General features: G+C 46.7%; 1 protein-coding gene across 1 annotated transcript; it reads right to left on the bottom strand.

Moving 5' to 3' along the window:
- Positions 1-25,952, bottom strand: ALKBH5 (alkB homolog 5, RNA demethylase). Its single transcript, XM_075010566.1, has 4 exons — positions 24,140-25,952; positions 14,886-14,966; positions 8,063-8,218; positions 1-5,297 (listed from the first exon to the last, which is right to left on the bottom strand). The coding sequence occupies exons 1-4, from the start codon at positions 24,877-24,879 to the stop codon at positions 5,117-5,119; spliced, it is 1,158 nt and encodes a 385-aa protein (XP_074866667.1). The 5' UTR covers positions 24,880-25,952; the 3' UTR covers positions 1-5,116.
- Between the last annotated feature and the right edge of the window lie 1,963 nt (positions 25,953-27,915).

Raw genomic sequence — 27,915 nt, 5'->3', positions numbered from 1 at the left:
TGATGCTTTCTGCTTTTATTCAATTAAATGCAGCATTCTATACAAGGGAAAAAAATGAAATCCATGAAATCCCAAACCCTGACAGTGAGGAACTAAATTCTTCCTAAGAATCAACCAGAATTAAAAGATTCCCCCATTGTACTGTACATAAAATAATCTCTTCCCCATTTACAGCGTTCCAACACAGTACATTTTTTGTATCTCAAACTTCAGAACTGTACAACTTTGTTACAAACCACGCTTTCCTATGAAAAACTTATTACAGAAAAAAATATTGCCACTTTTTATTTATTTGTAACAAAAAGTTAGAATCTTTTAAAAAAACAAAATTTAAGTCAGCCAGAACTCTTAAGAGCGTGAGTGGGGGGAGGGGGGGAGGAGGGGAGAAGAAAACGAGGGAAGGGATAATATGGTGCTTGTCAGAGCATCAGATTAGCATTCCCCTTCTGTCTCAAAAAGGGAAACTGCATTTGGCATGTAAAACTATTTATCACAAGAGATGGGACCAAGCCACAGGGTTCAGGTCCAGCTCCGAACACCCCCCACATTTCAGAGCTGTTTGGATCTGGGGGGGTTTGGTTTAGACCAATCTCCAGTGAGCACTGCTGTCAAAACCTCCTACTAACAACATTAAAAGCTACGAAATAGACCCCTCCCCTGCTCAGGAATCCTAGGGGTGGGCAGGGGGAACTTATATCGGCATGTGTGTGTGGTGTGAGTGTTACAGTAGAAGCTACCTGATGGATTAATTCAGAAAGGTGCATGTCAGTTGTCCAAAGATCAATGACCTTCAAGATGAACCCAGACTTTGGATTACAGCTCATCTGCCACAACTATGTGCAACAGCTGGAAAGAGCCAGATGTGTCATCTACTTACTGCAGTCTAATTTACCTAGAGGCTGTTAATTGGAACTTCTGAGGTTACCAGGTGCTTAAGAAGCAGAGTGGTGCTCTGTCTAGAGCATCGATCGAGAGAAGGAAACTAAAAAATAATCCCCATGCCCCAACCTCCATCCCTTCTGTTACCAGCAAACCTTTTCACGCCCTTCCTGTGGATGCAGAATCCATTGCATGGGCTTACTTTTGATTCGACCACTAGACAGATTCATTTCAGCTACATACAGCCACCTGTAGCAAAGATACAAATCCCTCCCAGCCTTGCATTGCAGAGAAGCAAAAGGCATCTACTTTCCAGCAACAAAGATAACATTGTGGTCTAGGTTTGAGGGCGTTTGTGGGGTAATTTTGTTGTGTCTGATTTTTAGATGATAGTTTAAGGAATTATGCGCATTACGTGCAGATTTACAGAGGGGAACTTGGACCACAGTACTGTACCTGACCACGAAAGCCAAGTTGGTCAAGTCAGTGAATTAAGGCCTTGTTAGAAGTCACCTTCTCTAGCCTTCATTTCTTAGAGGCTGTTAATGACGCAAGGACCACCTCCCTCCTTACCCATCCCAACTCCCCAGCAGAGGAAAAGAAGGGAGGATGGCAGGGGACGGGCATTATTCAAACCAGAGTTACCAAAACTCACCCAATGTCTGGACATTCTCTAGATTAGGAGAGTGCATGTAAGTCTGACGTGGAATTTGCAAGTGGCCACCACAAACCAGCCATGGACTACAGGCAGGTGACTGAGTCACTGGTCTGTCAGATAAAGTACAACAGGTTCCCCAGACATTGGGATCTATGGGAAAATGTAAGTTCTCCATTTTTTTTTTTTAAACTCAAGGTTTCACTTTGATGATCAGTGCAAAAAAAGTTAAAAACCCACGTATCTATATAAAATAACCGTACAGCTGGGGAGGATGGTCTGCCCATACCCACGGTGATGTCTGCCCTAAAGAGAAAGATGCCTACTGCCCAGTTAGCTGTCCCCCAATCTGTCCCTGCATCAGTATTGCAGCTAATTTAAAAATAATGAAGCCCCACAAGCTGGCTTTGAGTCTAACTCCAAAAGGCATTCCTGGCCACTCGAGCAAAACCTGCAGAACTGAACAAAGAGCTATGAGGGAAAACTTGGAAAAAGTTGCACTGAAGAATACAAAAATAAACCTGAAGTCAAGGTACCGGTTGTCTGCACAGAATGAATAAGAGTCAGAATGAGGTGTCATTTGTACCATATCAGAGGAGAGACCTCAATCCATAATGCCTTACTCGGTCTTGGGCTCCTTTACGAAGGCAGATCGGCTACCTCATTCCCACCTAGCTCACTCAGCAAACTCTGCTCTATTAAGTGTCAGATTTGGGAGCCACTAATACCACATCAGGAAAGAGGCACAACTGCAGCCAACTTCATTTTAAGTTGAGACACCCGACTCCAGTAGCCTTACTGTAGAGGTAGACCTAACACAGTGTGTTTAGGAGGCGTGTGCATTGCATATCAGAAGAGGACTTTCACAGGAAAGAGGAAACAGAAGCAGAGATCACCACGGTCTATCCAGAGCTATGTTTGAGCAAGTCAGAAGGCTATTATTTAGAAGAACGATGGACTCAGCGCAGCACCTGAGAAGCATGCAGGGCATATTTCAGCAGCATTTTAATCACGAATCCAGAAGTATTCTAATTAGAAACAAAAAAACAGGCATTCCTAAGCCTCCTCTTAGGAGACGCCATCTTAAAATAGTGATGTTCTTGAGGCCAGCCATCAATAGGCAAGTCTGCAGCAGATCCAGCACAAGAAACCAAAAGGAAGAGAGCCTTCCCTGATCATTAAACTGTCCTGGAGCTGGATTGCTTCTTTCATCAGCAAACTAGGATGCTGAGAAATTGTTCTCCTTTAAACAGCTTATTTTAACTGCTGTTTACATTTTAAAGACAGCCAGAAACATGAACGGTTAGAATTGCACGTGGGGTGGGGTCTGGCAAGACTATTCCCATAACTTTGAGTGATGCCAACTGGAATTCCTAACTGGCAAGGGACAGGACGGTGACAGACACACACCACAGAAAGACAAGCCAAGGATAACCTTTGAAAGGCTTGCTCTAGTAATCGTTACGCAAAGAAAACTGCTACAGAAGACAGTAGTGGTTTTGTTTGCATTATGACCAAAATGGTGGATATAGTCTTAAATAGAAGCAGCATTAAAGAGGAACCACCCATGCATACTGGAGTAGGAGACCCATCCATGAAGACCCAGATGGTTAGTGAACAGGCTAGATTTCCAACAGACAGCACATGAGGGAACAATGCTTGGTTTCTGGACTTTAAACTCCCCCTGACAGCACCAGACATGTTTCAAAATATATTAGATTTTTTTATTGTAAAGTACAGCGACCACTGCTAGTGTTCAAGACACGATAAAGGAAAACTACAAAAAAAAGTGTTTAAGGAAGGCAAATCTGTAAATTAAAATAAGACTAATCTTTGCAACCGCTGACATTTGGATTCAGGGATTCAAACAAACAGTTTTAATTTTTATTAATTAAAATCAGGGTACTAAATAAGATATTACACCCCAAACTTTGACAACTCATTGAGGCTTCAAGCCAGGCTAGTGCAGACTGCAGAAAGATGAGCAGAAAATCTCAGTATCTAAATTCTCCTGTTAACTCCTTGGACTCCAGTAAGTAGCTGGCCAAGAGGCTCACGGCACTGGGAATTCCTTTTGTGCCTCAGTCAACAGAGGGACACAGACACTTGCAATACTTGCAGGCAATGAACGGACAGTGTTACGAAGCACTGACACCTAACCAAATGGGTCTCACCTCAAAAGGCCAGCCACCAGACAGCCACAAGTTACTGAAGGAAGTGTAAGTCTGCTCACTCTACTGGGGAAGACGATATCACACGTCTTCTGTGCATCAGTACATCTTTGTGGTGGAGACGTCTGCCAGATTCTTCAAGCTGGTGCAGTACTCTGGAGCCTCCTCAGAGAGCTCCAGAGATAGCCCACTCTCGATCCTTATCCTGCTGAACTGAGAAGGGAGAGATCCACATTCGCCAAGATGCCAGGCAGCACAAAGACAATTCATCCCAAGGTGTTACCAAGTCACATTCCCTCACAAGTGAAGCCCTCTGTCCTTACACACATTACTCTGGCTAGTCTCTAGCTTTAAGAAAAAATAGCATGTGTCCAACAGACATGCACAAATCATTTATATTCAAAGGTTTAGGGGACCAACCTGGATAACAACCCCGTAGCTTGAAGGGCCTCAAAAGCGCCAACTAAAATGCTTATCCAGATTTTAAAACCAAAAAAAAAAAAAAACCAACCAAACAATATATTTCTGAAAATTCATAATGACGCCGTTAGCAAGAAGGGTCAAGCGGCTAGAGCAATCTTAAGTCCGACATTACTCCTTTAAGAAAACCTGTTCTCTCTTTAAAGAGCTCCGCAGAACCACAGATGTGAACAAGAGCTTACATACGGCCTTTGCCGAGAGAATACACTCTTCGGTTAGCAGTGCAGAAAACAAGATGCTTGCAAGCCCAAACTAGCTGGGGAGGGAAGTGGAGGGTGGCATAGGGCATTAAAAACTGTTACTAAAGTGCAACAAATATCCTAAATACTTTGCAATTGATTGCAGTAAGAGGTGTCTGCAAAGCTTCAAACTTCCAGTTGCTGCAGGACACCTTAGAACAAAAAACAGCCCCTTCCCCCCAAATTATGCAATAACAGACGTAGGAATTTCGGAGCCCTTTGGTGTAGTATGGAGCACGAGGCCACAACAAAGAGTGTCAACTCTTGGGGTCAAACGAGATCTTTAGGACATTTCAAAAGAAAATCTTAGCTAAACTTAAAGCAAAAGAAAACAAATTCTGTATCTTCAGCAATGAAACAGTTAACTTTTTGGTGTTTTCAAAAGTACCGACCAGCCAGCCGGGCCCAGGTTGAACCCTATTCACTTCACCAGGGAGGGTACACCCATTTGATGCTCCGCTTCGGAAACTGCAGGTGGCAGCTTTCGTATTCTATCATATTTATGCCTCAGTATTACTCCATTCATAAAAACAAAACAGCCAGATTCTTCCCACTTATTCTTCAGCCTGAAGGGAAAAAACCAAACTGAAGCTAGATGAGAAATAGCCAAGGGCGGGGAGGGGAACGGAGGGGGAGTTTTCATAGATCGGAGGCCAATCTCTTCTGCTTTGTGACTCTGGAAAGCTCATGCCTCAGTGTCGCCTCATTTTAACTTTCCGGGCTGGACTTCCATCCTCCTCCTCGTCATAGTCCTCCGTATACTCATAAGACCTTCGCCAATAGTTCTCAGAGCTGAAGTTGCTCCGTCTCCTATGTTTTGGTAAGAGGACTGAGCGCCTGTTCTCCTCCTTATCCATTTCTAAAATCCGGGGCCTAAGGAGAGAAGAGAAACATTTGGAATAGACGTCCAGTTCTGACTTTAAGGGATGTATCGCGCTAGCTATGTTATTGGAACTAGGATTTCTTGACTGTTTCAGCCTAACAGACCAAATGGAGCCAGGGACGTGAACATTTAACCAATAAGCAGTCTTGTTGGTTTCAGTTAGCCATTAACTATTAAACTCTGCTTCCAGCCTCAGCCCAGGACTCTACTGCCACCCTGAGTACTGGGAGGGGCCAATGGCAGTGGAGTCCCACATAAAACCTGGGGTGCTGCAGCAGCCCCCTGCAGCCCTAGTCCCCTGGTTAAATGTTTAACCATGGAACCAATTACAAGTGTAATCAGTTATGGATTACTTTCTTAAACCGATATTGACATCTCTGCTTTGAGCACATGGCAGATCTGACTTTCAGCGTCGCCAGGTCGCAATACTGTCGTATGCGCTACAGACCTCCTGTAGTGCCCCCCACAGGGAAAGCAGAATATCATGGTCACAAAAAGGCAGGATTTTGCTTCTAGTGATGCACGTTCTTTCTGCATCAAGATCACAAATTGTTAAAGGCTCTTTAGTTACTACTGTCCTACATCAAAAGTGGTGAGCTACAGGAGAACCTACCAAACTACACAACCGCTCACTCTTTGTCTGGATGTAACAGAGTGTACCAAATACCACCCTGCTTATTGAAGAGTCCCACTGCGATAAGCCCAGGGAAAGAATGTCAGCATTAAGGACACAATCCCTTCCAAGTCAATGAGACTTTTGCCATAGTTTTTAAATGGGAGCAGGATGCCATATTCCCTTGTTCTTTTAGGAGACGATGTTTTGTTTTTAAGAGAGGTATTTAGTTCCATCAGGACTTGGGATTTTCCTGGGTGAGGTTTCTTGCGCGCTATCCCCTCTCCACTGAAGCATCTGGTACCAACCGTTGTCAAAAAAAAAACAAAACCCAAAAACCTAGACTACATGGACCAATTATCTGATCCTGTACAGTAACAGCTATTGTCCTTGTAACAAATGCACCCCGTGGCTCTCCATGGTTTATGCTTACACTGTGCCAGAGTGTCTTACAGGCCAGTGTTTCTTAGACTATGTTCTGTGAGCAACTTGCAGGCATGCCGTGAGCACCCAACACTTTTTTGATCTCATATTTTCCGTTACTAAAACCAGACACGGCATCACTACTTCATTGCTGTGACCCCTGATTAAATTTAAAAAAAAAAAAGTAAGAAAATGAAAGAACATAATCCTCAGGTTAAGGAAAAACAACTCTGCCCTCACACACCACTACCACCGATGCTGTACTGATACAGGGATTCTTATGGTTCTGTAAGCTTTTTTCGCAGCACGCTCAAGTGTGTTTGTGTCGTCTATGTACTCTGTGCTAGCTGGTGTACATTTAGCTGTAACCTCACCCTTGCAGAGGTGTTTCTCCTCTTGGCTTATGCCCAGACATTACTCTGCGACATCAGGAAGATATTACACAAATCAGACTCCCCCCCAGGAAGGGTGACCATATTTTCCATGGTCACACATGGGACAGGGGGTGCTCCCCTCTACTCCCCTGAGCCTCGGGGAAGCAGCCAGGACAGAGCAGCGGTGGTGCTTCCTCCTCCTTCCCCAAGGCTCAGCGGCAGCAACCATGAGGCAGCTGCAACACTTCCCCTCCCGCAGCTAACCTGCCGGCTCCCTCTGTTGCGAAGCCCGTACTGACTCACAGGTACGTGCTCTCCAACGGGCAGCTGCGCCTGCACAGCCAGTACAGGACAATTAGCCCCTTTTTAAAAGTAAGTTGGGACAAATGGTCACCCTACCCCCAGTGACCAGCTACAACACGGGCTGGAAGTTGCTGTAGTCAAGCCCTGAAACCAAGCCACTCTTAGTTCTATGTGCTGTTAAGATCTTAACCTTTGGTAAGGCTCAGAGGCATATCTTGTGCCAGGGATACTGGTATCACTTCACATTGGAAAGCTATCATTGAGCTATCATAATTCTGCACAGCACCCTTTTTTCCCTATAACATAACCCTATCACTCACAGCTAGTAATCATAACACAGGCCAAAGGAAACACTGGAGTCGTGTGTGAAATCTCATGATGGACAGGACCCATAAATGCACTCGAAAGACTGTCTCTGTTTCTGGAGCTGCTAAACTGGACCACTTCCAGGAAGAAGTCAGCGTTCAAATCCCTTTTGAAACCAAACCCTCCACGTGTTCACCCAGAGTTTGAGTCTGCAAAGAATGCAGGATTGGGACCCAAGCAGGCAAGAGGAACATCACAGATTAACACCCCCTGCCTGCCACATACCCTTCCATTAGTGGAACCTTTTATCCTGTTGCAAAAAGCTTCATGTTCTACAACACCTTGGCAATAAGAAGGTCAAAGTTAGCTGCAAGGAGATTTCCCAAATGACTACACTACCAAGTGCAACCTGAACCGAGTGGCAGGATTGAGAAGTAATCATTTGACAGGGGAAAAATAAGTTTAAAAATCTAAGCTAAGCTTTAAATTTACAGGTCTTGCTCATTTAATCAAAATGGCTTTTTTAAAAAACAAAAACAAAAACAAAAACAAAAAACACAGACCTGTAATTCCTAGGAGGGATGTGCGGAGTAAGCAGCCTAAGAAATGGGCTGGTCTAGCAATCATGATTACTACCAGGCTAATGGATGGGAGGGGCATCCCCAACTGTGGACACATGCTATGAAACCACATTTCACTAAGACCAGACCACAACTTTCACAAGCTATCCTCCTACCTGTGAGCAGCATCTGGGTCTGCTTTGCGATGGGACCGCTTTGGTTTCAGGACCTGGTCCCTGTTGCTTCCTGATAGACGGTCAGGAGTGTAACCTGGTGGCAACACAGAGCTACTCAGCGATTTTGTTTCCAATCGAGGCGCATCTAGTCTTGTTCTGTGAATGTCAAAAAACAAGTGTTTCCAAAAGTGTCTTTTGGGGAAGCGGTGATGTACCAAAGCAGCTCTTCTGTCGAGTCAAACTGAATAAATCCCTTGATCCCAGCCCACCAGCTAGGTTAAGAGACCAGCAATTTTTGCCTTGGGGTTTCTGTCCTGCAACCCTCCCTTTCAAATTCCCATTACCCTCTTCAATAACAGCGTTTACATGGGCTCTATCACACAAAGCTCACAAGTTGGCCTACATTAACTTAATCATTAATTGAGAGGTTTGAGGACTGGTCAGCAACTTAAAACCTGGGATGAAGTACCTAGAAGTGATGAAGGAAAATTCTCACCTCTGATCCAAATTTCAGGGCCTAGCTTTAGCACTGTGCTCTTGATATGTAGCTAGCTCTCTTCCCGGGAGAGGAGAACACAGCAGTGCAAATCAGACTTTTGCTGGAGATTTTCTAGCAAACTCAGAAAATATCCAGTTGCCATCAGGGGATGGTCCAGAAGGAAGCCTGTGCAAGCAAGCTGCAACACGGTGCCTTAACTAAAGGTACTCCAGATTTAGTCCATGCTAGAATGGAACCATGATAGTTACACTGATGTCCAATAGGATCTGGCAAGTACAGTTTGGTTAAAAACACAAACAATTCTATCCAACAGTGCTGTTTGCTCAGACACAACTGTAGATGGCTGTTTGTGTGTTCAGAAATAACAGAGCTAACAGAAACTACCTTACAGAACAATCAACAGTACAGATTCTAGGCACAGACAAGCCTTTGGCTTCGGCAGTACACGGTTGCAAATATGGACTCAAACCTGGCATTGAAAGGATGCAAGACAAAAAGGCAGAGTGTGTGGTTGTGAAGATCCATGCAAGTCGCCAAGGAAGAAGAATGGCAGCAGAATCCTCCTGCTTTGTAATTTTATTTTACAGTGTGCATCTCCCATTAGCAAAATCTGCTAAAAATCAGGCCCGGGGTTGGGTTGCAAGATATGGAAAAATTAGCTTTAGCGTTGTTTCTGACCTGAAGTTTCACAAGCTGGACTTTAACAAGGTAAAGGGGAAAAAAATTTCAACTCCTTTCAAATTCCATTTGTAAGCTGTAAACCATCCTCTTCAGCAGCCCTCACCGGCTTACTCTGCTGCAGGTACAACGTTGTTGACACTCAAAAAAAGGCTTGGCCACACAAAGTATGTAGGTTAGCCAGTTGCATACAGGAAGCAGGTATGCGTCAGCCTAATAAGAGTCCAGATTACCGGACAGCATCCTAGTGGGATTCAGACCCCAATCAATAAGTGAGAATCCTTAACTAACTCTAGTTATAACTGGAAGCCGAAACCAGGTCCTATGCCAAACTAGTTGATTGCCATTCCAACACTACTCACCAAGATGCCAAATATAAAAACACAAACTGTCTGCTTTCTGCTTAATGAGTGCTATCACTGAAGAAGTTCTGAAAGTCACTGTGAGCTGGGCAACAGAACCGTCAAGGTTTTCTCGCCCCCAGCCACTTCATAATGGCTCTTACAAAAATGATTTTACAAAAAAAGGCAACTTTTGGAGGGAGAATAAAGTGTCCAAGGGTGAAGCACGACAGGACACTGGTGGTTTAGGTAATGTTCCCCCCCCCCCACCTTAAAACACACAAAAACATTTTGTTATTGAGACCTGCATTTTCAAACATTTTAACTGAATTACAAAAGAGCACAAAAATCTCAAAGCATCTGAGTTTTTACATCTTTTTAAGAAAAGAAAAAAAAAAAAAAAAAAAAGTAGCCAGGCAACAGGGGAGACTAAGAAGGGCAGATACACACAGGCAAATAAATTATGCAAAGCTAAAATCATTTAACTTAGGTTCATTCCTTCTAATGCATTCTACAGGTACAAAATGCAAGAAACATTACAAAGAGCTTGGCCTGTCATTTGGAAGTTACTTGCAAAGCCTCCTGGAGCAGCTTTCAGTAGGCTGCACTGCTTGTTTTCCCTGTTCAGAGTTAAGCTTTAAAACAAAACTCTCCTCCTTTGCCACCCCCCCACAAATTTTTTTATTTTAAATTTAGGCGTTTCAGACCCCTCAGGGCCTCCAGCTTCTTAAGCCAAAGAAATTCCAGCCGTTGCCGGTGCCCTCAAAGCCCAGCTCTCTAGCACACAGGAAACACTGTAAATATCATTATGTTCTAACTCCACTGAAGAGTTTATAACTTACTTGAAAGCCGTGCTGCTCTCAAAATATTCCGCAAACTGATCAAAACATCAGAGCAGTTTTCCAGTGCAGTCTGTTTGTTCTATGCTCCCTGCCAGCGAAGTAGTTTCTAGAGCTTCATATACAGGCACAAAGATTCAAGCCCAAAAGTTTGGCCTACTGGCCCCTTCACCACATGGCTTGATATGTGCTACTTCCTAAGGATGAAGTCTAAAGCTGAACACTCAAGCCATAATATATTTATCGTGGCAAGAATCAGATTCTCTGGCTATCTGAGCAGGCCCTATAGAAAGAACGTGCTTTGGTGACACTAACATCATGTTAGCAACAGACTACCAAAAGGAAGTACTTTCCTGGTTGCATAACATTATTTAAATCAGTCACATGATATAGAATGTGATCAACTTCACCATAGCAATAGGCACCATAAGACTCCAGTGTATACAAAGGTCACTGCAGCCCTGGGGCGTATGGACGGAGACCAGGTTTGACAAGGAGCAGATGTTCTAGCATTGCAATGGACTCCTGGTAGCTAAATAAACTGCAGCGTGTAAGGTCCATAGCGGACCCTTTTGCAGAGTGATACATTTGCATTTTAGGGATCAGGCCTGGTGGGTGCTATAAAGACTGGTAAAAAAGGGATTCCCCGATCTAAAAGGAAGGCTTCAATAGCATCCTTCATCAACACAGAATCCTTCACCCCCTCTAGTCAACCACTCCGCTATCAGAGCCTTCCCGACAGAGGCATACAAGTTCACTGTCTTCTCTTGCTCTAACCTTGAGTGAGGCAGAGCACAGGCGCATTCGACTGCGTTAACTAAAAAGCCAGCTCCAGAAGCACTGTTATGAAACCTTTCCCAACACAGTTCTGCCCAAACCCTGCACTCCTAGGCCTCGTCTGCACTGGAGAAGGGCACGGATTTAACAGCCAGTTCAAATCTATTTAAACTCTAATGGAAAAAGAGGTCAGCCAGCTAAATCAAGGTAAACAAAGACTATCTAGTTACTGAACTACACAAAAATATAGCCAAGAGATTAAAGCATTTCAAGCCTGTCCACGTTACAGGTTTCTCCCAGGTTAGCCAGTTTCAATTTATTTATTTAAGCCAATGGTCCGCACTACAGAAGAATATGCCTCCAATGAAGCCACTCTTGAAGACAGGAAAGATGAATCAACGGCCTGATCCACTACGCCCACTCATGTCTTGAAGTCTGATGGGCTCACCTCTCCCACAGCCTTACCAATGCACCTCAGTCCCACCCTGCTGTGTCCTTTACCCCCTTCAAATATTTCAACAGCTACAGAAATCTGTGAGAGTCTCCCGAGCGGCACTAGTCCAGGTTTGTTTTGCTCCCCTCTGACAGCAGCTACTCTTACTCCTGCTGGTTTCAGCCACAGCAGCCTTTTGGTTCCTACTAACCATGGCAAAGCATTTCTACGTACAATACACAGTAGCTTCTCTCTCACTCTATTTCAGTCCATCTTCATAGATTCTCAAGCCAGAAGGGACCAGCAATCTTGCTTTGTCATCTGCCCCCACTTCACATCTTTGCCCCTTGTCTGCACAAGCTGATTTTGCCTCAGTCACATCTCAGGGCTGCTGTCTTTCCTGGTCTCATTTCATGGCTTCTCTCTAACCAGATGTCCGAATCTTCGCTTTGCCCCTGAGTGGATCTAACTGGTGCTGTGCCACGTCTTCCATCACGCAAGGTTTCTTTAAAACCAGATAAGCTGCTTGAAAGATCACAGGATCTGGCCCCAGATTTCTGATTACTAGCCCCACACCTGCTTGGGCTGCATTTCGAGCAGATGGCCCCAGTGCCTGTTTCCTTCTGGGTTGTCAATATCCCAAGGCATAAGGGCTCTAAAAGGTGTTTATTCTTCTCTAAGAGGATTTCTTGACAATGGAAGAGTGATCCCTTAACGAGTTTTGAAAACAGAGGCTGCCATGAATTTAAGGTGAAAGTGTCGTTTCTGTTAAGAGGACCTAATAAAATAACAGATACCCAAAGGGATCAGGGCGGGGAAGAGAGGGAGACAGAATGTAAGAATAGCTATATGGGGTCAGACCAATGATCAATCTAGTCTTGGAGCATCTTCCAACAGTGGCCAATGCCAGAGGTCTCAGAGGGAACGAACAGAACAAATACAGAGTGATCCATTCCCTGTTGTACAGTCCCGGCTTCTGGCAGCTACAAGTTACGCATCAATGATCCATTCTCCACGGACTCATCTTATTCCTTCTTCGACCCAGTTATGATTTTGGTTTTCACAACACCCCCTCGCAACAAGCTCCACAGGCGGACTTGTGAATATGCAAGTCCTTGTATTTGTATTATACCGGGGGTTATTAATTTCCATCAGCTGACTCCTGGTTCTTGTTACATGATGTGTCGTTATGCCTTCTCATTCACTTTCTCTAGCCTTTTAGAGATTACAGACCTTTTATAGCCTCCCTTAGTCAGCTCTCTGCTCAGCTAAATAGTGCCACCTTTTCTAATTTCACCTTACACAGAAGCTGTTCCACAGCCCTAATCATTTTGGTTGCCCTTCTCTGGGCCTGTTCCAATTTCAATACATCTTTGCTGCGATAGAGCAATCCGAACTGCACATGGTATTCAAGATGCAGGCACCCCGTGAATTTATGTAGTGACATTACGATATTTATTGTCTTATTAGACGCTCTTACGAAAGGGGCAGATAACACAGTCAGCTGTTGATTGTCACTGGCAATTGAGAGCATGGATTTGGAGGACTACCCAAGATACCACTCAAGAAAGATCTGGACAATAACAGCTAATTTAGACGCCATCACTTTGTGCAGTTGACATTTTTTCAACATGCATTAGTCTGTGTTTACCAACATTGAATTTCACCGGCTTTTTTCTTGCCCACTCACATGACATCCTTTTGTAACTCTTTGGACTTATCCATCTTGATTAATTTAGTAACACTGCAACCTTTGCTCCTCACTTTTTTCCTAGATCAATTTACGAGTATGCTGCAAACCTCACTCCCAGTACAGATCCATGAGGAACCCTGCTATTTATCCCTCTTCATTGTGAAAACTGACCACTTATTCCTGGCCTTTTTGTCCCCCCATCTTTTAACTAATTACTGACCCGCAAGAGGACTTACCCTCTTAGCCCTGGCTATTCCGCATTACAGCCTTCAGCACGAGACCTCATCAAAGGCTCTTTAGGCTGTCAAATGCACTGTATCCTCAGGCTCACCCTTATCTGCTTGACCGCTGACACCCTCAAAGAGCTTTAACAGACTGTAAAGTGAAATTATACCTCAACAAAAATCATACTGACGCTTCTCCAACATACTGTGTATAATAAACTTTACTGTAGCGTCAACCAATACGCCTACTGCATATTTAGCTTTACCAGCCCACAACTGCCAGGTTCACCTCCAGAACCTTCCACCTCTCTCCCAAATCGGCATAACATTGGCTACCCTCCTGTCATCTGGTATAGGGCAGAATTCAAGTGACTACCTACTATAATTAGTAATTCTGCAATTTCCTAGTTAAGAGTTCTGTCAGATCTCGTGGGTGAACACCATCTGGGCCTAGTGACATATTCGTGTTTAACTGATACATTTATTCCAATATCTTCACTACTGACACCTCAATCTGGGAAAGTTCCTCAGAACCTAAAAAGAATAGCTCACATGTGGGAACCTCCTTCACATTCCACACAAAGAATTAAACGTAGCTTCTCCACTGCTAAAACTTTTAAAGCTATAGGGACCAACGCTGCCCAGAAGAAATGTTATCTGTTGACTAGCACTGTGTTGTAAGACAGCGTCATGGGTGATGAGAACATGTGAAAGGCCCTACTTCACACCGCCAATCCCTACAGAGCCATTTATAGGCCTAGTTCCACAGCACACATTTCTAAGACATCAGCATTTTTACAGCCCTGATGGAAATTAGTCATCCTCTTCCCAGAGGAAGATCATTTCTCTGTTTTAACATGAAAGACAGACACCCCATAGGGACAGCATCTACCTGAAAAGACCATGTCAGGTCATTTCAGTACTTAATGATCACGTCAACAGGACTTACAAGGAGGCCAAAAAAATTAGGGTTTTTTTTATGGGTGGCTTTTTTTTTTTTTTTTAAATAAGGCAGCCAACAAAAGCCAGATGTTCAGATGTGAGCATATCCTCTGCAGTGTTTCCAAACTCAAACACTAAACAACAACAACAACAAGCTGTTGCATGAGTCAAAAAATGAATTCAAGAACTCACAATAACCAAGACAGTCAGAAACAGGCAGCTTATTTTCCTTTTTCAAAGCAAATATAGTAAGTAACCACATATTTAAGATTCAAAATGTTACAGAAAGCCACTGGATTACTCAACAAGAGTCCCTTTAAAAGTGTTCAGAAATGACAGAGTACAACAGTCTACTGTATTCATTCTTTCTTTATCCCCAAAATGCTTTAACACTTACTTTCTAAGGATGATGACAGCTCTCCTCTCCTTGATGTCTTGTGGTCGAATGCAGTGCGTAATTTCATCAGCCGCATATCCACTGGAAAACAAAAAGTCAGTAACTACGAGCAGGCTGATAAAGCTAATTGTTCCCAGTTTCAGAGACCCAAGTACGGCTATCCACTCTAACTTCCACGGTGCAGTTCCTAAACGTCACACTGTTCTGCAAGTAAGTTCACATAATCAGCCTTTTGTAATTTTTGCTTTACAGTTCAGGCAGGCTGGGGAAGAAGAAGGAAGATTCTACTTTTTGGGCCCTAGTCATTTTCTGCCCTGGTGTGTAAGTACATACTAAAAGAAACTAGCAAGAGCCATAGTTTCAGTGATATTTAAAGTGGGACTACAGAGTATAAAGTCAGCAGTCTCATTTAGTGAGGTATAATCAGGACAATTTAAATGAGCAACATAATACCACCACATTACTAAAGGGGATATTCCCCTGTAATTCCCTCCAGAGAAAGCTGTCTCAATTATAACGGCAATAAACACAGGCAAGCTGCAGACAAGTGCTGATTAATAGATTCTGTTCTGCGTCCCAAGTTTCCCTTAACTGTTGTGGCTTCGGGATCACAGGTGAATTTTATCATGAGTTTCTTACTTGGAGCAAGGCAGAGTGGCAAGAAGGGGTCAAAGAAGAAGAGCCCTTGCACTAGAAAGCCTGACCTGTTTCCCCAAGAAGTTTAGGTACTTCTCTGCATTCCACAACCGCCCCCTGCTCAGCTGCTCCAAGCAAGCAATAGGTCGCCTCCCTTTGTAGCCACAGAGGGAAAGTCTATACTAGGGAAAGGAGTTGGTTTCAGACACGCAATTCTAGCTATGGCATTAGTGTAGCTACAATCAATGTATCATAATCAACTTACTTCCCTAGTGAAGGCCACGCCTCTATAGTCTTGTGTTAATGTCCCTTACTCACGACAGGGGTTGACGGCCGAGCCCTGAGAGGTCGATTTTGCTGTGCCTTCGACACACACACATCCCCACCCAGCCACCCGCCCCCGGTGCAGTTATCAAAGCCCAGACACAGAAGCAGGCATGAAGATGATCTAACTAGACTAATGACTTTAGCCTAGCAAAACAAAGAGCAGTCAAGTAGCACTTTAAAGACTAGCAAAAAATTTATTCGGTGATGAGCTTTCGTGGGACAGACCCACTTCTTCTGGTCTGGCTCTGGTCTGGAGGAGTGGGTCTGTCTCACAAAACCTCATCACCGAATAAATTTTTTACTAGTCTTTAAAGTGCTACTTGACTGCTTTTTGTTTTGATAGTGTATAGACTAGCACGGCTCCCTCTCTGTCTTTAGCCCAGTTTCTGTAAATCAAGCTACTGTGCTAAGAACTACACAGTGTGGGTATTCAGAAGCATTTGAGGTGTACTACTTGAAAGCACCAACAGTACAAGTATCAGTATTCTCTACAGAATTCAGTTCTCACGGCTGCCTTTCTGCTCAAAAGTACAGGTTTCAGGGGCTGGCGTGCAGGTGCAGGTTTCACTGCGCAGCATCACACCTCACATTAATACGGATGAGTGCAGGTGACATTTGCTGGACAAACAAATCACCTTGTAGGGAATTTCTGGAAGTGAAACTGTTCTTGTGAGGTTATCTGAAGGTAAGGAATGAACCCCAGCTGGAGGCTGAGAGGGAAGGAATGCATCATGCTGATGCTGCCTCTGCTTTGTTTCTTCTGGAGCTGTGGTGTCCAACATGCTAGCTAGCCACACGCGGCTATTTGGCTGGTTAAGGTGTTGCTAGTTGGCTTGAACAATAAATATGTTTTCAGTCCGATACGGCTAACTTGCTATGCCAGTAGCCAGTACAGTGGTTACAGCTTCAGACCTCGTTGGACACCTCAGGTCTAGAGCATTCTGGAGACACAAAGAATCCCCTTTCCCAGTCCAGAGCTCTCCAGGCTCGAGTATGACGGAACAGGGCACTTTCTGGCAGACAGAAGTCTTCTAAAAGAGATGGCAGCGGTTTTCAAAGAGGCGAAGGCTTTTTAAGTGGGGCTGGACGATTGCGGAGATCACAGTGGAGCACTGTATACATGGGATCTAGCTCAGAGCAAAAAAAAAAAAAAAGCCTACTACTACAGAAGCAGAATCATACATTTGTCAACTCACTTCTAACACTGTAGGACATTTTCCTATTTCCTCTTTAAGACAGACAGCTTAAATGCTGCAAATCTGAGCTTAGTCAGCAAGGTCAGTATAAATGATTCATGCTGGGCAACATGGAAGAGCTAAAATGCAACATTCTGCAGGGCATCCACGTCATTCCATACCTCAGTGATTCTATAAGAGGCTTCTATTTTCATTGTCTTTTCAGAAATCTCTTTTCTCCTCACTTCCCACGTGCTCAGGACTGGATACTGCACGCCATTCTCAGAAGCCAGCTCTTTCTCTCACCTGCCTTCCTCATTGCTTACTGTTGACTGCTGAACTTTGCTATCTAAAAACAGGGCCCAGCTAAGGAGGCTGCAGGTTACTCAGGCTGGTTTATCCAGGGAAGTATAAATGGCACAGGACAGCTCCTCCTACGTGCATGGAGTTATGTAGTAGATGGGACTAGAATTCTACTCCAGCTTCCCACAGAGACACCACCACCTCTCACTCCTTCCAAGATACAGTTTTTAAAGGATGCCTAGGACTGAGATACTGACACTGATCTGCTCTCCAGAATGTGTTTTATTCGGTTGTGTCAAAGAATTAAGAAGTGTTAGGCAAGGAGAAGTACAGGGCTCCTTTATGTTTCAGTACCTTTGCTTCTAGCTCCAGAAAAGCAATTGAAGATCAGCTCACCCACATTAGCAGTGATCCTAACAGAACTCTGCTAATGCATTTAAGTTAAGAGAACAAGACAACTTCTAGATGTGAGCATGTCGCCAGGTTTACATGGCACACAGGACATGTGTTCCTGTGCGGGCACCTGATCCACAGAGGAATTAAATGCCAACTTGTACCTAAGAGGACACTTGACCATAGACAGGCAATAGGTAGTGGTGCAGGTTGTAAACCTAGCTGGCCTGCCTCCCTGCTTCAGCAGGGTTGCGCCAAGACGGCAGCAATAAGTTCCCAAAGCTGGTCAGTCCGAGCTCTATGCAGAGAGAAACAAGAGTCATCTTTCAAACAGCGAAAGGGGACATGCTCTGCCCCTCAGAAGCACCACTGCGAAGGAGGTCGTCAGCAGGAGACCTGAAAAAACTGTCACTTTCTCTTTTGCTAAGTCAGTCAGCTTGGTCCCTGAGCCTCCCAGCAGACAGTTGTTTCTCCTATCACATCTCTGGCCAGGTCTACACTACGAGAGAAAGCTGACCTAGGATACACAACTCCAGTTACGAGACCAGCATAGCTGGAGATGACGTACCTTAGGTCGAATCTCTCCACCACTGCCACAGTGAGAGGTCAACAGAAGAAACTCTACCATCAACTTCTCTTACTCCTGCTGGCAAGGAGCACGGGGGTTGACAGGAATGCCCACAGCATTTGCTTTAGTGGGTCCATACTAGATCTGCTAAATTGAACCCTGGAAGATTGACCTCTGGCATGACGACTTAGCAGTAAACGTACACAAACCCCGGAGGGGAAGTGCGCGGGGGTGGCGGGGGCCGGCGGCCAGGGGACAGATACATTCCTCTGAAGGCTTCCTTTGGGACTTTGGTCAAATCCTTTCATCTATGTGCCTGTTTACCCATCTGTAAAATGGGGTTAACACCTACCTCATTGGTTGGTGAAGAAAGGCTTAGTTTATTGTCCAAAGTAATTTGAGTTTCTCGGCTATCCCATCTAGAATAAATAGAAGCTTCATCCTAATTTTACAGGCAAGGAAACAGACACAGCTTGTTTAAGTGCATTGCCCGGGGCTGGCATTCCAGTCTCATACCTTGTCCATTAGAGGGCATATTAGTCACTCAGTCCAACAAGGAAATGCTCCTAATGGAGACCCACCCAGACACTATCCTTCCTTAGTCAAAGGAACTGCCACTGAGCAATGAAGTATTCATCTCTGGTGGACAGGAGATATACCCTACACGCTGCTCCAATCTCTGCCTCCTGCTGGAAAGAGACACACAAGCTTTCTACTTGATAATGCTAGTGCAAATCATTACAGTACTAGATAAGACTGCCAGGGAATTTGGCTCTCTCACGTGCTTTGCATCTCACCTCATCGCCATAAGCTCTCTACAGATTTGAAATCAGTGGCCATTCGATTTAAGGCCTCAACCTATTTTCATTGATTTTGAAGGAGCACACCCTCACTGACACAGCTGATTGGACTCTTACAGGTTGAAGCAGAACTTCAAGAGTCCACGTCTGCTCACCGCCAGTGAGCATAAAGTTTCCTCTGAGCAGCAAGGGGATCTACACCAATTATTGAACTGTAAGTTTAAGCTCTTTTGAAAACAAGCTTCTAGCCTGAACAATGATGAAATATTTCTTGTAACTACAAGGAGAACAGGCTCATCCTGAGTCTGCAGCCAGCTCTAGCACCTCTGCTACTGTTCAGAGCCCAGTAGCAAGAGAGTGAAACTAAACATCTTGTCTGTTTCAGGACTGGTGCACAGGAAGGGGAGCGGATAGGGCAGAGAGCACAAAGAATGGCATGGGGAAGGCAAGACCGGTAGAGATTTTCCCATCAGAGCAGCCAGGAGGCTCGAGAGATCAGAAGTAGGAAGAAAGACCCTCTCTATTTCCAGTATTCGGATGGGAACTGGGTAGGGGCATCATTACTCTAACAAGTGATGTAATTTTGCCACCCCAGCAAAGTTCAGAGACAGCACTTAGCTCCAGTTGCTGGATTTTTAATGTGGGCACTTCTCATGAAACTCACTGGTGTCAACCCCCCGTCACACACACGCCCGTCGATGATGTCTGGCTAAGAAAGCTGTTTCTCAGAAGTGGGCAGTACTCTTTAATTTGGTAAATGCTCAAGAGCTGCACTCTTCTGTGACGTTAATGGAGGCGGCGCGGGTCTGGAATGGAGGTTGGGTACGAAGGAAGCTTGGGGTGGAGGAATGGGGTGCAGTAGGGCATGTGGGCTCCAGGAGGGAGTCTGGGGGTGCAAGATCTAGAAGGGACTACAGGTGCAGAATATACTGACATAGAAGGGTGCAGGGTTTGGCAGGGGTGTCAGGGCTTGGGTTGTAGAGTCAGAGAGGATATGGGTATAGGAGCAAAACTGCAGAGGCAGCCTCTGGCTGGGAGTACTGACCTAGGTGGCTCCCAGCAAGTAGCCAAACATGTCCCTTAGGCAGGGTCCCTACCTGCCCCACACCTGTGCGTCAGTCGAAGCAGCCGGCTGCAGGGGCCACGTGCCTCTCCCGCAGGCAGCTGCTCTGAACTGTATGTGAGGGAGGGCAGACAGGGGGCACTTCTGAGGCACCTGCTGAGCTGTGGCCTAGCGATAAGCAGCTTGGCAGGCCAGATGCAGCCTCTGGGCTCTATTTTGCTCACCCCTGCTCTAATTAAAATCAATTAATAATTTGTCTTATTGCTAATAACAACATCTCTCAAAGATTCACTTTCTGCTGAATTTTGTACTTTGCAAAGATCACCATGCACATTTCCAGACAGACAATCTAACAAGTACGGTGACATAGCAGTAGCTTTCGAGCCATAGCCTGCACTCTAAGTATTCGCCTTCCATCAAGGCAGTCTCCTCAGATGTCTGGGAAGAAGTTCGAATCACACCTCACGCACACTAGGAATAGCCTATCAATAGTGGTTGGATTTGTTTTAAAAGGAAACACCAATATGGCTGAGTCAGCAGTCAACAGTGTCACTTGTATAACTAGTCTACAAGGAGTAGCACTGAAAGGAAAGGTACATGGTATTTGCAGAGCTTGATTTACGGGAAAAGAAACTCAACCACCTGTTGAAAGGTGGAAAGGAAAAAAGCTTAAAAATTGACCTTTCTAAAGCACAAGACGAAGTACCATTATACCCTGGAGGGAGGGATATGACAAAACACCAAGAAGCAATGTTTCTTCAGTGCCCCTCCTCGCAAAAGCAGCCCATCCTCTCCCCCCGCCCCAACAAAAACTCTATTGCAGAGAGCAAGGGAGTACTAAGGCCAAAGGAGCAGAACGAGTGGCAGGGGAAATGAGTAGCTACAAGGTCAGAATGAAACACCGTAGAGAGCTCTGAAAGCCAGGGAGACAGTCATAAACCGACTGCTCATATTAGTAGAAATGTGGTAAAGGGGACGTGGGGCAGGACAAAGAGCTGCGGGAAAGGGAGTTAAAATGAAAGTGAGAGATGTAGCTTCTTTTTCCCTAGATGATCTGGGGGTTCCCATGTAGACCCAACACCCAGAGCCCCACAAACCCATTGACAGCTGCTTTATATCTGCAGAGGCCGATAGCCACCGCTCATTTTTACAGACAGAAATTGCGTATCCCTGCAGGGCTTTATAATACATGCAGCCGAAGAAATGCTGCTATGCTGCCTTCCCAGGAACACAGTCCTGCTGAGAACAGCCACTGACACAGCCGTACCAGGGTCACACAGACATTGTTCCAAGCTTGTTACCTCGCTCCGCTATGCCTGCTAATCTTTTCCAGCCATGTGCAGATTTTTTTCCATTTGTGTGTGGAATAAAATTTTTGTGCACCCACATGTGTGAATGCACACCACCAGGAGAAACAAAACCTAGCTGTGGACACTGCTGATTAGCTAGTTGGCATCTGAATCCCTCCTGACTGGCTGCACATGGACACAGCTTACAAGGAGCACTGCTTTCCATACAGGCAACTGCCTTCAGGAACTATTTACTTGGATTCCCCTTCTCTTCCAGTTTGGAAAACTGAAGCCAGGTCTATACTAGACCTGAAAGTAGATGCTAGACGCGCAATTCCAGCTACAACAATTGCATAGCTAGAATCAATGAATCTAGGATCAATTTACCTAGCAGTCCTCAGAGGGGGAGCTTGACTCCCATCCACCCCTTTACTTCTCACAACAAGGAGTATCTGTGTTGACTGTCAAGCCCTGACCATTTGATTTCTGGGGGACTGAACTCGGGAACTGAACCCAGGAAGATTGACCATCACCAGATCAATCTCCTGATAAGTACAGACACACCCTGACTCTATAATACACCTGAGAGAGCTGGATTTTGGGCATCATGTCCTGCAAAACCTGGAAGACTCATATGTCATGGTCATTTTCCCTAACCTGGTAACTTTAATCAGCCATCACAACTTCGATGCTGTCTGGATCAGACGATCAGAAACAAATCCCTCCAGAAAGATTTCTGGTAGGTACAAAATATTTACTAACTGCTGCATTGAAATGGAAATAATCCCTATTTTTAGATATTTACTGAAAATTAGGGCTGTCAAATGCCAGTTAATCAGTTAAACGTGAGGTTTAACTGGTTAACTGATTAAACAGGTGGGGGCAGATGGAGATACCACCTTGCTGTGCATAGTGGCTGCTCCAGCTGGACTGGAACCCCTCCCCAAAGGGCAGGCTTGCAGGGTTAGAGCAACCCCCTGCCCAAGGCAGGCAGGGGGCTGCTCCAGCCCATACTGGTTAAGTGGTTAAACTTTAACATCCCTACTGGAAATTAATCACTCACCTTGGATTAAGCAATTCCAGCAATGGTTCAGTAACAAGTAACCCTCCCAGCACAATTCAGAAATCTATTTCATTTCTATCCTTATCTCACCCACCGAAGTTATCTGTCAAAACAGTGCTGTCATTCTCCCCTATGAGGCAATTAAAGTTTTGCCATTAACTTACTTGGAAAGTTCAGTCTGTTCCTGCTTTCTTACACGCTTGTGCAGCTAGAATACTTTGCAACTATGTAAAAAGTACTATTCCAGATAGACTGCTAGTCCCCCCGGCAGGTGATCCCACCTCTGCCAGGCTCTAGTATCTGACCTCAGGCCGGTAGTCAACAATGGAATAAGCAAGTAGAATGTGGTTGGCTCTTAGCGAGCTGTGCTCACTTACCTGCCAGTTTATGCACCACTTCAGTAATAAAGAGCAATGCACCTGGTCAATTGTCAAATGCTGTATGTACCTGAAGAGGGAATTTCCTTACTAACCCCCTGCAGCGATCATTTCACGAGCCAAAGCAAGAGATGGTGTTACACACACACTGCCTTGCTGGTGGCAGGCACATTTACCAGCTCAGACAACAGAATAGCCAAAGTACTTCCCTGAAGCAATGTTGAAAAAGTTTGGGGTATGTGCCCCTCTCTGTCAAATGAATTCCACAGGACTGCTTTTAGCAGCAGGGCTATATTGTCAGTCATAAAATTATGCAGTCCCAGCAACTAACTTCCTGCCTCTTGTGACACCTAAAAAAGCCCACCTGCTCCAGAAAGCCACATGCATCTTAACTGGCTGCTACCTGTGCCAGTTGCAACATTCTTCATGTAGTTGAGAGGCAGCATGCCCCAGAGGAAGAAGGGATTAGAAGGTAGGCACTTTCAAGTCCCAGCCCTGGCTTTACTAGTGACTTGCTGAATGACCTTGGGCAGGTCATTTGCCCTCTATGCTGGTTTCCCCATCTGTAAGGGGGCATGAGAGAGCGCCGGGGAGGGAAACCTTCCTACACCTTATCATCCAGGGCTGCTATGCAGAGTTTGTACGGGGCTTTGAAGCACTACATGATTTGTACTTGCAAATTCTCTTTCACAGGAGACCTCAGAGTAGTCTGAGAAACGTCAGCTAAGATTTAATATCCCCACTACAGTTAGAGTAAAAAGGCAGCCAGTCCCCTCACCTCTCTGTTTACGGTCACACAGGAACCCAGTGACCAAGCTAAGAATAGAACTCAGGAGTCCTAACGCCTAAATCAGCTGCTCTGTAACAGACGCACTCTTGGGCAGGAGCTCCATTTTATGTCTCCCTGTGCATTCTAACCCTAGGTGAGAGTGAGCTGTGATCCACCAATATTCCCCATGCACAGACAGATTCTCATTGAGACCCCTACAAACGGGCTTGCCTTCCTCCCAGGCTTAGCTGCGTCACTGCCTGCTGCACGAGCTGAATCTCAGCTCCCATCAGACCCACACTGACCATAATGCCTCAGTCCCAAGTTTCTTTCCTTAATCCTCAGTCAAGGGAAAGCTCGCATATCTACGATGCTATATAAACAATTCAGGCATGTGTTTTGCCGAATGTTTGTCTTCCTAACTTACGTCACTATCAAACTACTAAGGAGCCCCAGTTTAGTTACCGAAACTCACAGGCCTGCTCTGTTACCTTAGCACAGTGACACTCCCTCTCCTCACAGGCAGGAACAAGACGGGTTCGGAGACTCGGATGGGCTTGAACTGGAATTTACACCCAAAGCAGAGCGCGGAGTCGCTGAAGAAAGACACAGAGACGATGGGCCTCTCAAAGATATGGATAGGGTCCACATGGGAGACAATGCAGCCACCAGGCTGGTAGTCGTTGATCACTGCACTGTTCACAAAGCCCTCAGGGATCACCCTGTGCTCCACCAGCTTTCGGATCACCAGGTCATGCACCCACTCAGGGATGGCATCCACCTCCCCCTGAGGGTACAGCCTTTCCTGACCAGGGCCTCGCCTCTGCAGCTGGGATCCATATGTGTAGCCCTCCCCAAAGAAATACTTGTTCCGAAGAGGGGCCCTGTCCACCGTATGCTCTTTATAGAGGCCCTTCTCAGCTCGCGATACCACGTCGTCGATCCGCGCTTCGATCTTGGCACACTCGTCCGGAGTGAAGAGACGAAGCTGCCGGATGCCACTTTTGACTTTCCGGGCCTCTTCCTCCTCCTTCTGCTGCTCCTCGTAGTCACTGGGCTCCGAGTCAGAGTCCTCGTGGTACTTGCGTTTGCGCTCTGCGGCGGCAGCACCCCCAGCTGCTCCATAGGGGGACTCTGCGGGATCCCGCAGGCTGCTGCCTTTGTAGTTGTCCCGATAAGGCATCATGGACTTCAGCTTCTCTCGCAGGTCTGTGTAGCCGCTCCCCGCCATGGTGCGTTCGCAACCTACCTCCTCTACTGATCTCCTCCGAGCACGACTCTTTGGGCTAGAGAGTGGGAAGTGCTGCTGCTATTCATGGCCTCCCCCGTCCTGTCGGGCTCGCTCCAAAATACAGGAGATCCACGGAGCAGAGCCTATAGTCAAACTTCCCGAAAGCGAGCAGCGCCCCCGCCCCCAGCTCTCTCCCGGGGTGGGAAGCTAGGAGCCGGGTAGCGCAGCTCCACTCTCCCGCACAGAGCCCCGACTCCTCCGCTCCACAACAGGAAGCTCTCCTCTTTCCTCCGGGGCGCAAGAGACGGATCTCGGGCTGCTCCAACGCCGCGGCGCAGGGTGGCCCCCCGCGGCTGCCCGACACGTGGGAGGGAGCTCACCTGTCCGCAGGGCCGGGCTCTTCGCGGCGTGCTGCGCAGGCAGGCGCGCAGCGCCGGGCCAAGCCTCCTTCCCGGGGAGGGGCCCCCCTCGCCACCTCCCGGCGTGCTGGGGGGCCGGCGCTTTCCGCTGGACGGGAGCGCGCAGATCGCCCCCCCCCCCGCCGCCGCCGCTCGGCCACGCGGCCAGCCGCCCCGCAGGCCCGGGCGGGCTGTCAGCTGCTGGGCCCCGCGCGCTGCGCCGGCCGCCCGCCGCCCATGGGGCGCTCGCTCAGGCAGTGGCGGGGCCTGGCACATGCCCAGCGGCGGGCCCGGCTCCCGGCAGCCCGCGGGCCGCCGCCTCTCTCCCCATCGCAGCAGCAGCAGGAGACGGTGGGGGGCGGGGGCTGGGCGCGGGGGGCTCCGGCGCGGCTCGGACTCCTCGCTACGTCACCAGGAGCCAGCCCGACATTATAAATAGCTCAGGGGCAGCCTAGCGCGCAGGCCGCACACTGCGCAGGCGCCGGCCCCCTCCGAGCCGGCCGCCCCAGCCGCGCATGCGCCTTGGGCCCGCCCCCGGCTTCGCGTCAAACCGCGGCTCGGCGAGGCCGCCGGGGCTTTGTCGTCGGGGTGGGCCGGAAGGCGGGTGAGGCCGAGGTGGGCTGACCGAATGCCTGAGGGTGGTATCTTTCCGGGAGGGTATTAGCAATACCTCAACATTGCTCTCCCCCGTTTGATGGCACAACTTCGTCTATCATTCCCCCCCCGATGTTGATTGGTCGAGCTGCCCTGATGAGGCGGGCCCAAAAAGAACAGCTTAGCTGATTGGTCGTTGAGAGATGGGGTCCTTCCTGTGCAGCGAGCTGCGTAGAGGTGTGCGGAATGGCGCAGACCCGTCTCAGAGTAGGGGTTGGGGTGTCCGAAGCGGTGCCTGACGGGAATGGAGTTGGGAGGGGTACCTGGAAACGAGCTCGTTTCCCCGTAGAAGGGAGGGCGATGGCGGATAGAGAGGGACTGTCTGGTGGGGAAAGGCAAAAAGAATCAGGCATTAGGCAGGACACCCCAAGCATGGAGCATTCCCTACGCAGTGTATGGCTGCCACATGGTACTGACCCTTCTGCTGGAAGGGGGCGGGAGGGACTGATGGGGAGAGAATAGATAGGCCAGAGTCGTGCACCCCTGAGGTGTGGGTCCAGCCACCCTTGCATTGAAGCCTGAGCGGGGCCAGGGGCACGGTTCCCTCTATTTTTTGCCATCCATGCGTGGAATAAATTTTGTTGTCTGCACTGAGGCATGTGCTGATGTGCACCACCAGTGGCAACACGGTGTGGGTGTTATGCTAATCAGCTTGGCAGCACCTAACTCACTCCTGGGCAGCTTCCTAAGTGCTTAATTTGCAGGGAACACGGGACAGGGTAACTATTCCTGGCTCCTGCCACTCGGAGGGTCCCTGCATAGTTTCATTCTCCTGATAACATCACACCTCTATTACATCTTTCAGAAGCATCAAGCCTGTCGGAGTAGCAAAGATCTTGCTTTTTAAGCCCTGGTAGATCAAGTGATAGGCACAGGTATCACAGTTATAAGATTGCAACCACCTCACAGTGTTTCATTGGTAACATCCTTTTATAGACTTAGGGGCTGAAGGACATAAACCTTTGTGTCAACATCTGCTGTTATCAATGTGTGAACCCTGAAGAACTTACAAAACTGTCTACTAGTTTAGGGAACAGGGTGATTTGCCTGCCTGGTGTGAAGGTTGTGAATCTCTCCAGACATCTAGAAATACTTATGTGTAGTGCTGGGGAGGAGCCATTGGCCACGGTACATGTAGGTACCGATGACATAGGGAAGAATAGAAGAGAGGTTCTAGACACCAAATTTAGACTGCTAGGAAAAATATTGAAATCCAGGACCTTTATTATATCGTTCTCTGAAATGCTTCCAGTTCCAAGTGCAGGACCAGAAAGGTAGGCAGAACTTCAGAGTCCTAATGGGTGGATGAGACGATGGTGTAGGGAGGAGTGATTTAGATTAATTAGAAACCGGAGAACTTTTGGGAAGGGGGAGCCTATACAGGGATCATGGCCTCCACCTAAACTGAAATGGAATCAGACTGCTGGCACTTAATATTAAAGGTCCTAGAGCAGCTTGTAAAATAAGGCCTTGGGCGGGGGGGAGCTGATCATGCAGAGCAGCGCATGGATCAGACAGAGACATCTCTTAGGGGAAAGTCTATTAATAGGGATTCTCTGTGTTCTAGTAAGGAGAGGATCAAAAATGATAAAATATGGGTAAGATCAGATGAGAAACAAATGAAAAAGTGTAACACATAAGGAAGTGTCAGACACATATATAGTGACAAATGTTTGAAATGCTTATACACAAACACTACTGCTGTGTCTACACTAGCCCCCTTTGGGGGCATGGTAATAAGCCTGAGCAGAGAATACTAATGAAGTGCTCTGTTGAATAAGGAGCACTTCATTAAGCCAATTCTCCCCACGGCGACTTCATAGTGCCCACAGCTACACGGCATGCCTGCGCTTTAAAGTTTGCAACTTGGAAGTTGCTGTGGGGAGAATTAGCCTAATGAGGTGCTGCCTATTCATCACAGAACTTCGTTAGTATTCTCCGCTCAGTCTGATTACCATGCCCCCTTTGAAGAAGGGCGCTAGTG

Source organism: Carettochelys insculpta, chromosome 16, assembly GCF_033958435.1.
Source record: "Carettochelys insculpta isolate YL-2023 chromosome 16, ASM3395843v1, whole genome shotgun sequence".
NCBI classification, from domain to species: domain Eukaryota; kingdom Metazoa; phylum Chordata; order Testudines; family Carettochelyidae; genus Carettochelys; species Carettochelys insculpta.
This window is presented reverse-complemented; position numbering and strand designations above follow the sequence as displayed.

What these genes read in the sequence shown, in the direction of transcription:
- ALKBH5 (XM_075010566.1), bottom strand. Translation starts at nt 24,879, where the DNA reads ATGGCGGGGAGCGGCTACACAGACCTGCGAGAGAAGCTGAAGTCCATG. An exon ending in GGGAGTGTCACTGTGCTAAG is followed by an intron (nt 14,967 to 24,139) that starts GTAACAGAGCAG and finishes TTTGTTTTCCAG; the next exon opens with TGGATATGCGGCTGATGAAA. An exon ending in GCTGTCATCATCCTTAGAAA is followed by an intron (nt 8,219 to 14,885) that starts GTAAGTGTTAAA and finishes TGACATTCACAG; the next exon opens with AACAAGACTAGATGCGCCTC.